Genomic DNA, 12,278 nt, shown 5'->3' with positions numbered 1-12,278 from the left:
AAACATCTGGGGACCCCAGGTTGAGAACCTCTGCTCTAGAACATGGCCATATAGCCCGAAAAAACCTACAACAGCCCAGGTCTGACCCTGTTTTTCTTCCAGCATCAGACAAGATCTGGTGCCTTTAGGGCAGTGGCTCTCAACCTGTGGGTCCCCAGATGTTTTGGCCTTCAACTCCCAGAAATCCTAACAGCTGGTAAGCTGGCTGGGATTTCTGGGAGTTGTAGTCCTAAACACCTGGAGACCAACAGGTTGAGAATCACTGCTCTAGGGAATCTACCAAGGCTTAGATTTAAAAATACAGCTGTGGTCTCTACAGTAAGGTGCACAAAATTCACTTACGATAGTTAAGATGCTATTCAGTATGCAAATCAAAAACTTGAGTAATTTCTTACCATAATGGATGTGTACTTTGGTAAGCTTTCCACAATGCCCTTTTTCATCATTATATATATAACTGCATCATGAATAGTAAGGAAGAACATAGATGATTTAATTTCATCATCAAAAAATCCACATCTTTCTAGTTTGTCCAGAAGGCCCTCTGCAAGATAAAGGAACAAATAAGATTTTTAGGCAGATAAAACAATTTGGGAGTGGAGACAAAGGACTATTCTGCTTCTGGATTTTACAACGTATAATGTTTGGTCTCATATCCAATATACTGTGGCTTTGTTTACTCTTTTTCCCCTATGTAAGCTGTAGTGTGAGTAGGGTTTCTGTTCCTCCCCATCATCCCCTCCATGAACTCAACACTGTTCCTTTGCTTCTCCTGCCAGTTCCCTGTCTCATGTGATTAATTTATTAAAAATACTTAGCGTATAGCGTTAAAGTCTACAAAAGACGTAAAGAAAAATTAAACTGTTAACCAAATGATGGAATTAGGGTAAGAAGAAAATCTCCCGACAGTTTACATCTTCATTCAACACGTCACCAATGGAATCAATTCAAAAGGACCTAATAACAATGTATTGTCGAAGGCTTTCATGGCCAGAATCACTGGGTTGTAGATTTTTTTCAGGCTATATGGCCACGTCTAGAGGCATTCTCTCCTGACGTTTCGCCTGCATCTATGGCAAGCATCCTCACCTCACTACCTCTGAGGATGCTTGCCATAGATGCAGGTGAAACGTCAGGAAAGAATGCCTCTAGACCATGGCCATAAAGCCCGAAAAAAACCTACAACAACCTGACCTAATAACAGATACACATAAGGGAATTGATCCTACACTCTATCACAGTAGTTCTCAACCTGTGGGTCCCCAGGTGTTTTGACCTACAACTCCCAGAAATCCCAGCCAGTTTACCAGTTGTTAGGATTTCTGGGAGTTGAAGGCCAAAACATCTGGGGACCCACAGGTTGAGAACCACTGCATCAGAAACCTCAAGGACATCCTTGCCCTGGGTTTGAAAGGTTGTAACTAAATCCAGAAATTTACAAGAAATGTATATTGTGTGGGTATTTTTTAAAAGCTCCAATAAATACAGATACATTTCCCATCAAATAGTGAGGTTTTGACCAGGCTGGATGAGTACAGCCCCCCTCCCCCCCGCCGCCCCAGGTTTAAGTGTTTAAGCATTTGATTATTATTATTATTATGAATAATAATAAACAACTTTATTTATACCCCGCCACCATTTCCCCAACGGGGACTCAGGGCGGCTTACATGAGGCCAAGCCTGGACAAGATATTACAACAAGATAAAACCAAAACATAAGCAATAAGCAACAGCATCAAAATTACATTAAAAAATATATGAATACAGTAACAAAATAACATTACAATAAACACAATCACAGTGACAGTGGACGGGCCACATGTGCAGGATAAAATATTAAAAAACTCGAATGAGAACAATAGGAGCAAGTTATTTGCAGGGAACTCATAAAGAAACACAGGGTTGTGAAACTAAACTTCCCATTAGTGGGACGTGTACTCCAGTGACAGAAGCGTTGAGGGGAGCAGTAGTGTCATGTTGTACACCTACTCGCCAAAGACGCAGCGGAAGAGCCAGGTTTTAAGGTTCTTTTTAAAGGTTTCTAGTGTAGGGGCTTTCCTGATCTCTCCAGGTAATGAGTTCCAGAGTCGGGGAGCCATAGAGGAGAAGTGTTTTGTTTCTTTGGGACATTAAAGACTAGGTAATAAACAAACTTAGACCATGCAATATGGCTTGAATGACATATGGAACTGGATCAGCTTACCATGTGCTCCTACAATATATACATCCACATCAATTCGGATAAACTCTTTCAAAGTCTGTTAAAGAAGAAATGAATGGCCTTTAGTGATTGGTTGACAATTGGCAAACATTAAGAAAAGTTTCACCTTCTTAGCAGAGCACAAAGTGCTGCCATATAAGTAAGCACAGACCTTTTATGCTCAATACAACGTGTGTCATGAATAGTGCCACATTTTGGTCAGAAGCTGTTCTGCTGTGTGGATGCATGTGGCAAAACACATTTTGTACATTCAACTTTTGAAAGGATGTTACAGTGAGAAGAGTGCAGAATACTTTTCAGCTGCTTTGATAACTAAAAGGAGATTCCAACGAAACACCAGGAAGAACTTCCTGACAATAAAGATTGTCAAAAAGTGGAATATACTGACTCACAAGGTGGTGGAATCTCCTTTTCTTGAGGTTTTTAAGCAGAAGCTGAATGGTCATCTGTCTAGGTGGTTTGATAGTGTGTTTCTGTGTGGCGGGGGTTAGAATGGTTGACCCTGTGGTCTCTTCCAACTCTACGATTGTATAATTTTAACACTGAAATCAGAATCACTCATTTTTAACACTCTCAACAACTGCTAACGCGGTTGTAGATCCTTAGCATCTTGAACAAATGGCAATCGCTGAACCATATTTTCAGATATTGCTATCTGAATGTTTGTGGTAATATGTGTTTCTGCTCCATAATTGCTTTGCCACACTTCAGAGCAGTTACAATAGACTCAAACTGATGCTAGCTTTTCAGGGTCCTTTCAAACCACCGTGTTATACCACTGATTCCACTTGTAACAGCCATGACAACATCCTGTGATTGTGTTTCAGGATCAGGGTGCTTTGGATGTGGGGAGTGATATCAATGAGTTTCAAGATGGCAATGGTTTGGTTAATGATATTGATGCAGAGAATGAACAGGAGATCCCTGTTCAAAGTGTAGTTTCCCATGAGAATGTCCTTGAAGTGTGTGGGGATGATGGTGTACTCCCCAAATTGCTACCAGAGAGTTTCCAGGATTTGGGGCTTGAAAACAACTCGGCACCTGAGCAAATAGATAGAGGGCAGGAGATTAGTCAAAACAGACAAGCGGAACAGTGGTTTCGGTGCTCTGCCAGGCTCCGACAGAAAAAGATAAGGGAATCTCAATTAAAGTGAAACCAATTTCTGAGTGCTTGGAATAGCTTAAAGAGGGCATAAAAGTCAGATGTAGCCAGATGAAACATCATTTGGAATCAAGTTTAGTTGTCCTTGTTTCATGGAAGCCTAGCTTGGAAGATTCATGCTTAAGTATTTCTTGTTTCATGGTTTTGATTCTTGGATTTTATGACTACATACTCATGCCTTGGATTAATGTTTCCTGGTTTTCTGGATTGTATTAGAGAAGTGTGGACTTCCTTTTCATGGACTTTACTGAGCTTTACCCTGGACTATTTTGTTCCTGCTTATCTTCTTACCTAATTGGATTTACCTATTTCTATAAAGTGCTTTTTACTTTGCATTTTTTTAAAATTATCTCCAATAAAAGGATTGTTTTCCTATTCAACATATGGTGTTTAAAGTCAGAGGGCTTTTCCTGTCCTGGAGTGCAACACATCAAATGAAATATTGTGTTTGTGAGGCTCTAGAGCTCTAGCTGAGAATACTAAATACTTAAGTACAAATCCCAGGATTCCACTGGATGTTGCCATGACAATTAAAATAGAATTATAGTGCTATAACAGGGTAGTGATAAAGGATCCCAAGTTAGGGTTGAGGGGACGAAGATTGGGATGTAGTCAGTTGCTTGGGATATAAATGAAACAGCATGAAAAACTATTTCACTTCTACATCCACAGCCTGGATCATGTATGGAATACAATTACCTCTTTGAGGACTCTCATTGCAGAAACATCAAGAAATGACACTGCAGAGAAATCAAGAACGAGGCTGTGAATATCGACTGATGGAACTGTGATGCTGGGAGGAAGGCTGGAAGACCAGTCTATCTGAATTGGCAAGTCTTTGGTATCTGTGGGCTGATCCAGTTCTTCAATGTGGTTGTTATCTAGTTCTTCGTCGGAATCATTCACAGCATTAACAGTGCAAATAAAACCTTTCTGTATGGAAAAAAGAACATGTAAGAAATAATGATTAATGAGATGTTATAGGATTCTTGCTGCTATTCAAGGTAAGCTGCTTACCTGTGCCTTCTATGGAGAAGGGAGACTGAAAATAAGGACTCCCACACATGAGTTTTCATGTTGAAATATTTCAGCTATTGAGTTCTGTAGAATTACAGCTCCTATAAATTTTCATCTGACCAAAAGCTTCCCAATGTATTATAATCTCCATAATACATTTATTATAATATACTAGGTGTACCCACCACACGTTGCTGTGGCCTACCTCCCCTCCCTCTTTCTCACCTCTCTTTCTCTCCTTCCTTCTCTCCCTCTTTCTTTCCTTCCCTTTTTGTCTTTCCTTCTCTCCTCCCTTCCTTCTTTACCTCTTTCCTTCCTTATCCTCCCCTTTTCTTTCTCATTTTAATTTCTCTACTTTCTTCCTTCTCTACCTCTTTCCTTCTTTCCCCTCCCTTTTTCTTTCCCATTTTAATTTCTCTCCTTTCTTCTTTCTCTACCTCTTTCTTTCCTTTCTTCTCTCTTTCCTTCTTTCCATCTTTCTTTCCATCTTTCCCTCCCTCCCTGGTGGTGGATAAGTCTCCCCTCCTCACTGAACCCACCATTTTGCTGTCCGTTCCTAGCTCCTGCTATGGCCAGAAGAGGGAGGATGGTTGGTGGTGCTTCTCACGCTTGTTGCGTTCTAACGCAGGAAGGGGCGGGGCCATGGAAAGCATTTGCACGCACACACTGTGTCACTTTCTACTGTTTTTGGATTTTAATGTTATTTTCACTGTTTTTGGTGATTCTTTGAGTGCCGGTCACTCCTTGGGTCAGTAGGTGTCTTGTGGCAAAATTTGGTGTCATTTCGTCCAGTGGTTTTTGAGTTATGTGCGTCCCACAAACGAACATTACATTTATATATCCATTTACATATACATTTATACATTACATTGCTCTATGACCCAGTGTTTTTTAAAAAAATTAAGTTTTAATCTTTGCATTGGCCCTGCCCACTGTGATTATTTCAGTGTTTTAATGTTCTGATTTTATACTGTTGTGCTAGGAGCCCTCGGTGGCACAGTGGGTTAAACCCCTGTGCCGGCAGGACTGAAGACTGATAGGTCGGAGGTTCAAATCTGGGGAGAGCACGGATGTGCTCCCTCTATCAGCTCCAGCTCCTCATGCGGCGACATGAGCAAAGCCTCCCACAAAGATGTTAAAACATCACAACATCCGGGCATCCCCTGGGCAATGTCCTTCCAAACAGCCAATTCTCTCACACTAGAAGCGACTTGCAGTTTCTCAAGTTACTCCTGCCACCACCAAAAAACTGTTGTGATGTTTATTTATATTGGTTTTTGCATCTTATGTTATGTTATTTTTATTTTCTATTGTGTTCTTGTGTTTATTGTTTTACTATATTGATGGGCGTGGCCTCATGTAAGCCGCACCAAATCCCCTTGGGGAGATGGTGGCGGAGTATAAATAAAGTTTTATTATTATTTTTATTAAAGATCCTCCCACCACCCTTTAGGGCTTTGATGTAGTAGGAACATCTTAAATGTTCTACACTGCTTATAATTCAGATTATCAATGTACACAATCGACATTTATCCGCTTTGAACTGGACTATATGAGTCTATACTGACATATAATCAAGTTCAAAAAAGTAAATCTGGATTTTATATAAAAGTAGAAGAGGCCACGGTAGCTCCCAAATTTTGATCCTCCTGATCTTTTGAGCTTCCTGACCATTGGAGAAGCTGCCGGTTCCTCCTGGAAGTTGAAGTCCAAAACAAGTGGAGATTCACTGACTTAGCACATTCCCTTGGACATCACAGAACAGGAATACAGTCAAAAACATCCACTAAAGTAATGAATTTCATGAATTTCAGGCTGGATCCACACTGCCATATAATCCAGATCAAAGATAATCAAAATTATCTTATCTGAACTAGAGTATATGAGTCTACACTTCTATATACTCCAGTTCAAGGTAGATAATCTGAATTTTATATGGCAATGTAGATGGGGGCAGAGAATTCCAGTTTTATTTCAGTTTTAGAGACATCCACAATGCTATTTCCCCTTATCGCTGCTTTCTTGAATGAAACTTGACAGGGAGTTTAAAACACTTTACTGAAAGACTCGACTTTTTCCCACACTAAGGCTATAAACCTTATCTTTATGAATGTGGTCATAAAGTCTCTTTTTTATTTTTTACTTTTGTACCTTGACAAGCAATGATGTACATCAAGGATGTCAAAGTGTCTATGCCCCTGATCAGAAGATTTCATTGCACTTTCTGTTCCTGTGACAATTGGATTTCAAAAAGAATAGCTTGTTATTGAAACAAAGATTGGTGAGAAAGCTTCAGTTGAGACTCCTTTTCACCATGATAACAACTCTTTCAGGAGTGAATTTCCTGTGGGGTCATTATTCAGGAAAGGCACACTGAAACAGCCACGTCTTCAAGCTCCTCCTGAAGACTGCCAAAGTTGGAGCCTGTCTGATGTCTTTAGGGAGTGAGTTCCAGAGTCGAGGGGCCACCACCGAAAAGGCCCTCTCTCTCGTCCCCACCAATCGCGCCTGTGATGCTGGTGGGATCAAGAGCAGGGCCTCCCCGGATGATCGAAGGGATCGTGTGGGTTCGTATACAGAGATGCGATCACGCAGGTAGGCGGGTCCCAAACCGTTCAGGGCTTTGTAGGTAAGAACCTGCACCTTGAATTGGGTCCAGTAGATGAATGGCAGCCAGAGGAGTTCCTTCAACAGGAGGGATGACCTCTCTCTGTAAGGCGCCCCAGTTAACAACCTGGCTGCCACTTCTAAAGACTCTGTATAGGAAAATCCTTAGGGCCTCTCACTTGAGGCACTCCGGCTTCCTGCTGGGCACAAAGAGCATGTCCTGTTTAAAAGCCAACTACTATAGGCCCAGTGCGTGACAGCAAAGTCAGATGTTTGTAACTTGGGGGCTGCCTATAAAGGGAAAAATTGGCCCGATCTCCAATCCAGTCGCCTCGCAACAAACATACAAATTGGCCCTTTCCTTCCAAGACAGGTGCATACTTACAGGTGTCACTTGAAGCTCTCCTTTCTTCAGCATCCTTCTGATTTTCCTCAGAGCTTTGTTACGCTTGCGTAGCACCCTCAATGGTTTGAAACCGACCTGATTTTATAAAAATGAAGATTACAGAAACCAGTTTACTTTCATTGCAATTCTGGAAAATGCTAAATGGTCTCCATCACGGATCACCTATGATGCCAGCTTGACCAGGACGGGTCAGCGCTGCTTGTGTTATTGGCTCTCACAGCAGCATTTGACACAGTCGACCACAATCTTTTGACCCACCGCCTTGCTGCTGTTGGAGTCAGGGGGACAGCTTTAAATTGGCTGTCCTCCTTTCTTCACAACCGTGGACAGCGAGTAGAGAGGGGAGGCCTGGTCTCTGAGAGGTCCCCTCTATCTTGTGGTGTTACTCAGGGGGACAATCTCTCCCCTTTGTTGTTTAACATTTATATGTGACCACTTCCTCAACTGGATCGAGGTTTTGGGGTTGAGTGTTACCAGTATGCTGATGACACTCAACTGGTGCTGAAGATGGAAGGCCGACCAGACTCCGTACCCGATTATTTCCATCAGTGCCTCGAGGCCGTTACTGAATGGCTGCGTCCAAGCAGGTAGCGGTTGAATCCAGCAAATATGGAGATCCTATGGCTGGGTCAACCGGGCAGTGGGGATATCCAGCTGCCTACCCTGGATGGTGAGGCGCTATGCCCGTCATCATTGGTAAAGAGTCTGGGAGTCCTTTTGGACCCTCTGCTGACGATGGAGGCCCAGGTCTCCACCGTTAGCAGAACTGCCTTTTTTCATCTGCGGCAGGCTAGATGGCTGGCCCCCTACCTGTCCTGGGACGACCTAGCTACGGTGATCCAGGCCACGGTCATCTCAAGACTGGACTACTGTAACGCCCTCTACATTGACCTTCCTCTGTCGGTGATCCGGAAGCTCAAGTTGGTACAAAATGCAGCTGCTCAGCTTCTTGTGGGAACTCCGATGAGATGCCACATAACACCAATCTTACTACAGCTGCATTAATTACCAATTGAGCACCGGATCACTTTCAAAGTGATGGTACTCACCTTTAAGGCCTTGCATGGTCTGGGGCTGATGTACCTGAGGGGCCGCCTCACCCCCTACCAACCCTAGAGATCCCTCCGTTCTGAGGACCAAGATTTATTGGAAGTCCCCAGTGTCAGGACCTTGCGTCTAACGGCAACCAGACGCAGAGCCTTTACAGCCGTGGCACCATCACTCTGGAATACTCTGCCACCTGAAGTCCGTGCCTTGCGGGACCTATCAACTTTCCACAGGGCATGTAAGATATATCTGTTTCGACAGGCCTTTGATCTTTGATATTGTGGTTTTTAAATTGTTTTTAAATTGTTTTAGATTTTAGCCTGTTCTTGTAAGCCGCTCCGAGCCCCAGGGGAGTGGCAGCATATAAGTTTGAATAAATAAATAAATAAATAAATAAATAAATAAATAATCTCCCGACTTTTCAGGACCATTCCCATCAGCAAAGACACTTTGAACAGGAATCTCATTGTCATTCTTTGCATCTAAAGCACCCTCACCATTAGAAACAGCATTGTCATTGTCATTCCCAACATCCAAAGTGCCCTGATCATTAGACACAGTCACAGGCTGAACTCCAACACTTTTAAATACAGAAAGCAGAATAGCCACATTTTTCTCTCAATGCTCCATTAAATAAGGCAGACTTCCTTCATTCTTAAAGGAAGCAGTTATAAAAATCACTACGGAAAAATATTTCTACTAAAGTACTTACAGCTGCTGTCAATTTGTCCTTGAAGAAGTCAATATTAGCAAAGAAGATTGGGGATGGACATCTGAAGATCTTCACTCCCTCTGGCTCATATATCTAGGTCCCAAAATATTATCTATTAATCAGAGGCGGTCCTAGGTAATTTTCAACAGTAAGCAAACAGTATTTTGGTGCCCCCCCCCCCAACCAATCATTGATATATATTTTCTGTTTGTCGTGGGAGTTCCGTGTGCCATATTTGGTTCAATTCCATCATTGGTGGAGTTCAGAATGCTCTTTGATTGTAGGTGAACTATACATCCCAGTAACTACATTTACCGCATTTGCTTCCTTGCCTGGCCCGCTTTGGGTCTGGAGGCGTGGCTGAAGACCCCGGCGTGTGCACCAAAAGTCACCTCTTCTCCTGACTTTCTCCTCAGCCATTGGGACCAAGAGAGAGAGAGAGAGAGAGGTGGAGATGCCCACCTTTCCTGAAGGTAGGCGCAAAAACAAAGGAGGGAGCGGAGGTGGGAAATACCTCCAGCCGGAGGGGCTCTCTCTCTCTCTTGGTCCCAATGGCTGAAGAGAAAGTCAGGAGAAGAGGCGACTTTTGGTGCGCACGCTGGGGTCTTCAGACACGCCTCCGGACCCGAAGCAGGCCAGGCATGGCGGCTCCGCCCCTTGACCTACCTGTGGATTGGGGAGAGGAGAGGAGGTGGGAGGAGCGCCGGGGGATCGGGAAAGGGAGCCGGTCATGGGGAAGGGATTGAACACAGAGAACGATTGAGCGCCGGCTCTGCTCACGCACCCGGTGGCCGGGTGGCGCAGGAACGAGAGGGGCTAGGCGAGGCTCAAGGGCCCGGCCCCTTTGGGAAGAGGATCGCCCGGCAGCGAGGGAAGAAAGCCGAGGCTCCCCCCGGACTGCTAGGGCTGTTGTGAGCTGAGGGGGCGCTCCTCAAGTGGCAGTCGAGGGGCATTTACAGAGGCGCCTCTGCGCCCCTGGCAAAAAAAAAAAGTGTTCTGCGACCGCTTACTTTGCATAATGGACGAGCCGCCCCTGCTATTAATATAATGCATCCTATCATGAACAGCTCAGATATGAAAGTTAGCATAAAATAAAACACTTACATCTGTGTAATCCTTTCTGTTTCTGTAGATATCTTTTCTTCCAACACTGGCAAGGAGTGTGCACTTTGGACTGTTAAAACAAAAATGGGAAAATTTAATATTGTGATTAATATTAATTATTAATATTTAATAAGTACCTCCACTCGCTTCCTGAGACTGCTGTGACACTCATCCAATGACTGATCAAGACCAAACTTGGCACGCAGAGCCCCCATCACCCACTCTACATCCTGGTGCAGTTTGGAGGACGGTGGACCATGGACGATGGGACTCGCAGTACCTTCACTAACTTCCTGAGAGTATTGCGAGCCACATAAATAACTGATAAAGACCAACCTTGGCGCACAATGCCTTTCTCAAATTACCCGGGCAGCACCAGGTCCCCAAGCTAGTATAGTAATAAAACCTACAGAACCTATCTTGTTTGTAACTTGGGGACTGCCTGTATTTTTGAAAAAATAATGAAAAATAACTACGTTTCGCACATTTGAGAAACAAGAGAAGTAAATAGTTACTTTTTGATCAAGATCCTGCAGTATTGATGTAACTCTGATGACAAATCTCCATTGTTATCATTACATCTGATGATGCCAACCTTCAAAAGTCTACTTTTCAAGACTGGCAATACCACAACCAAAGTGTTTCCAAGGAGATTGGAATATTGGGGAATTACATCTGGAAAACTCGCCATTTTTGGCATGTCATGAAAAGACAGCTGGAGAGGTCCCGTGGGATTTTTGGGGAGTTTGAAATGCTTTTGAAGGTAAAGGTAAAGGTTTCCCTTGACATTAAGTCTAGTCGAGTCCGACTCTGGGGGGTGGTATTCATCTCTATTTCTAAGCCGAAGAACTAGCATTGTCCGCAGACGCCTCCTAAGTCATGTGGCCAGTATGGCTGCAAGAAGCATTGTTACCTTCCCATTGGGACGGTACCTATTGATCTACTCATATTTGCATGTTTTCAAATTGCTAGGTTGGCAGAAACTGAGCCTAACAACAGGGACTCATCCCATCCCATTGATTCGAACCACCGGCCTTCTGGTCAGCAAATTCTGCAGTTTAGTGTTTTAACCCGCTGCACCACTGCAGCCCCATTTAGATAAGGCAAATAGATGTCTTGGCAGTGGAACCCACGTTTGAACACAAAATGTATTTGTGTTTCATTCACAGCTCATACACATAGTCTGAAGGTAATTTTATACACAGTCGTTCATGACTGTAAAGATGAATCTCCAACAGTTACGAGCTGCACTGGGACTGTGACACATCTGGCTGGGAGTCAGCTGCATTAAGATCACTACTGACCAAAAGGTTATGAGTTCGAGCCAGCCCGGGTTGGAGTGAGCTTCTGACCAATTTTGTGTAGCTTGCTGTCAACCTTTGCAGCCCGAAAGACAGTTGCATCGGTCAAGTAGGAAATTTAGGTACCGCTTATGCGGGGAGGCAAATTTAAGTAATTTATGAGGCCATAAAAATCTCCAGCAAGCATGCAAAGAATGAGGAAGTACTTCATCAGTGTCACAAAATGGTCGGTGAAGGGACAGCTCCCCTGGTGGCCAGAATACCCTCAAGGAAAAGCTGGAATGTTAAATTGCCTCTGTGTTTACCTATAAATGTATGTTGTATGTCTATGGCATTGAATGTTTGCCATGTACATTGTAATCCACCCTGAGTCCCCTGCGGGGTGAGAAGGGCGGAATATAAATACTGTAAATAAATAAATAGATATATAAATAAATCTATATAAATAAAAATGCAATGTTCATTTGTGGGATTAACAGAATTCAAAAACCACTGGGGAAATTGACACCAAATTTGGACACAAGACACATAACAACCCAATGTATGTCCTTCACTCATAAAAACACTGAAAAACACAGCAGAAAGGACTTAAAAAGCCCCAAAAAGCTAAATGGTGAAAAACTAAATGACAATACAGAAAAAAGGGAAGAAAGAGGAAGGGGAGAAAAAAAGAAAGAAACAAAGAAACAAAAGAAAGAGGG

At 43.2% G+C, this 12,278-nt stretch overlaps 1 protein-coding gene across 1 annotated transcript in view; it reads right to left on the bottom strand.

The window, feature by feature from the left end:
* The window catches only part of SLC26A3 (solute carrier family 26 member 3), a 41,558-nt gene that overhangs the window by 4,643 nt on the left and 24,637 nt on the right, over positions 1-12,278 (bottom strand). Inside the window, exons 13-18 of the mRNA XM_067468807.1 lie at positions 10,277-10,346; positions 9,173-9,265; positions 7,393-7,488; positions 4,083-4,316; positions 2,204-2,258; positions 429-544 (exon numbers count right to left, since the gene is read on the bottom strand). Of these exons, the coding sequence (XP_067324908.1) occupies positions 429-544; positions 2,204-2,258; positions 4,083-4,316; positions 7,393-7,488; positions 9,173-9,265; positions 10,277-10,346 (664 nt within the window). The remainder of the gene's footprint in view (positions 1-428; positions 545-2,203; positions 2,259-4,082; positions 4,317-7,392; positions 7,489-9,172; positions 9,266-10,276; positions 10,347-12,278) is intronic.

The sequence above is a fragment of the Anolis sagrei genome, chromosome 5 (genome assembly GCF_037176765.1).
Source record: "Anolis sagrei isolate rAnoSag1 chromosome 5, rAnoSag1.mat, whole genome shotgun sequence".
NCBI lineage: Eukaryota > Metazoa > Chordata > Lepidosauria > Squamata > Dactyloidae > Anolis > Anolis sagrei.
This window is presented reverse-complemented; position numbering and strand designations above follow the sequence as displayed.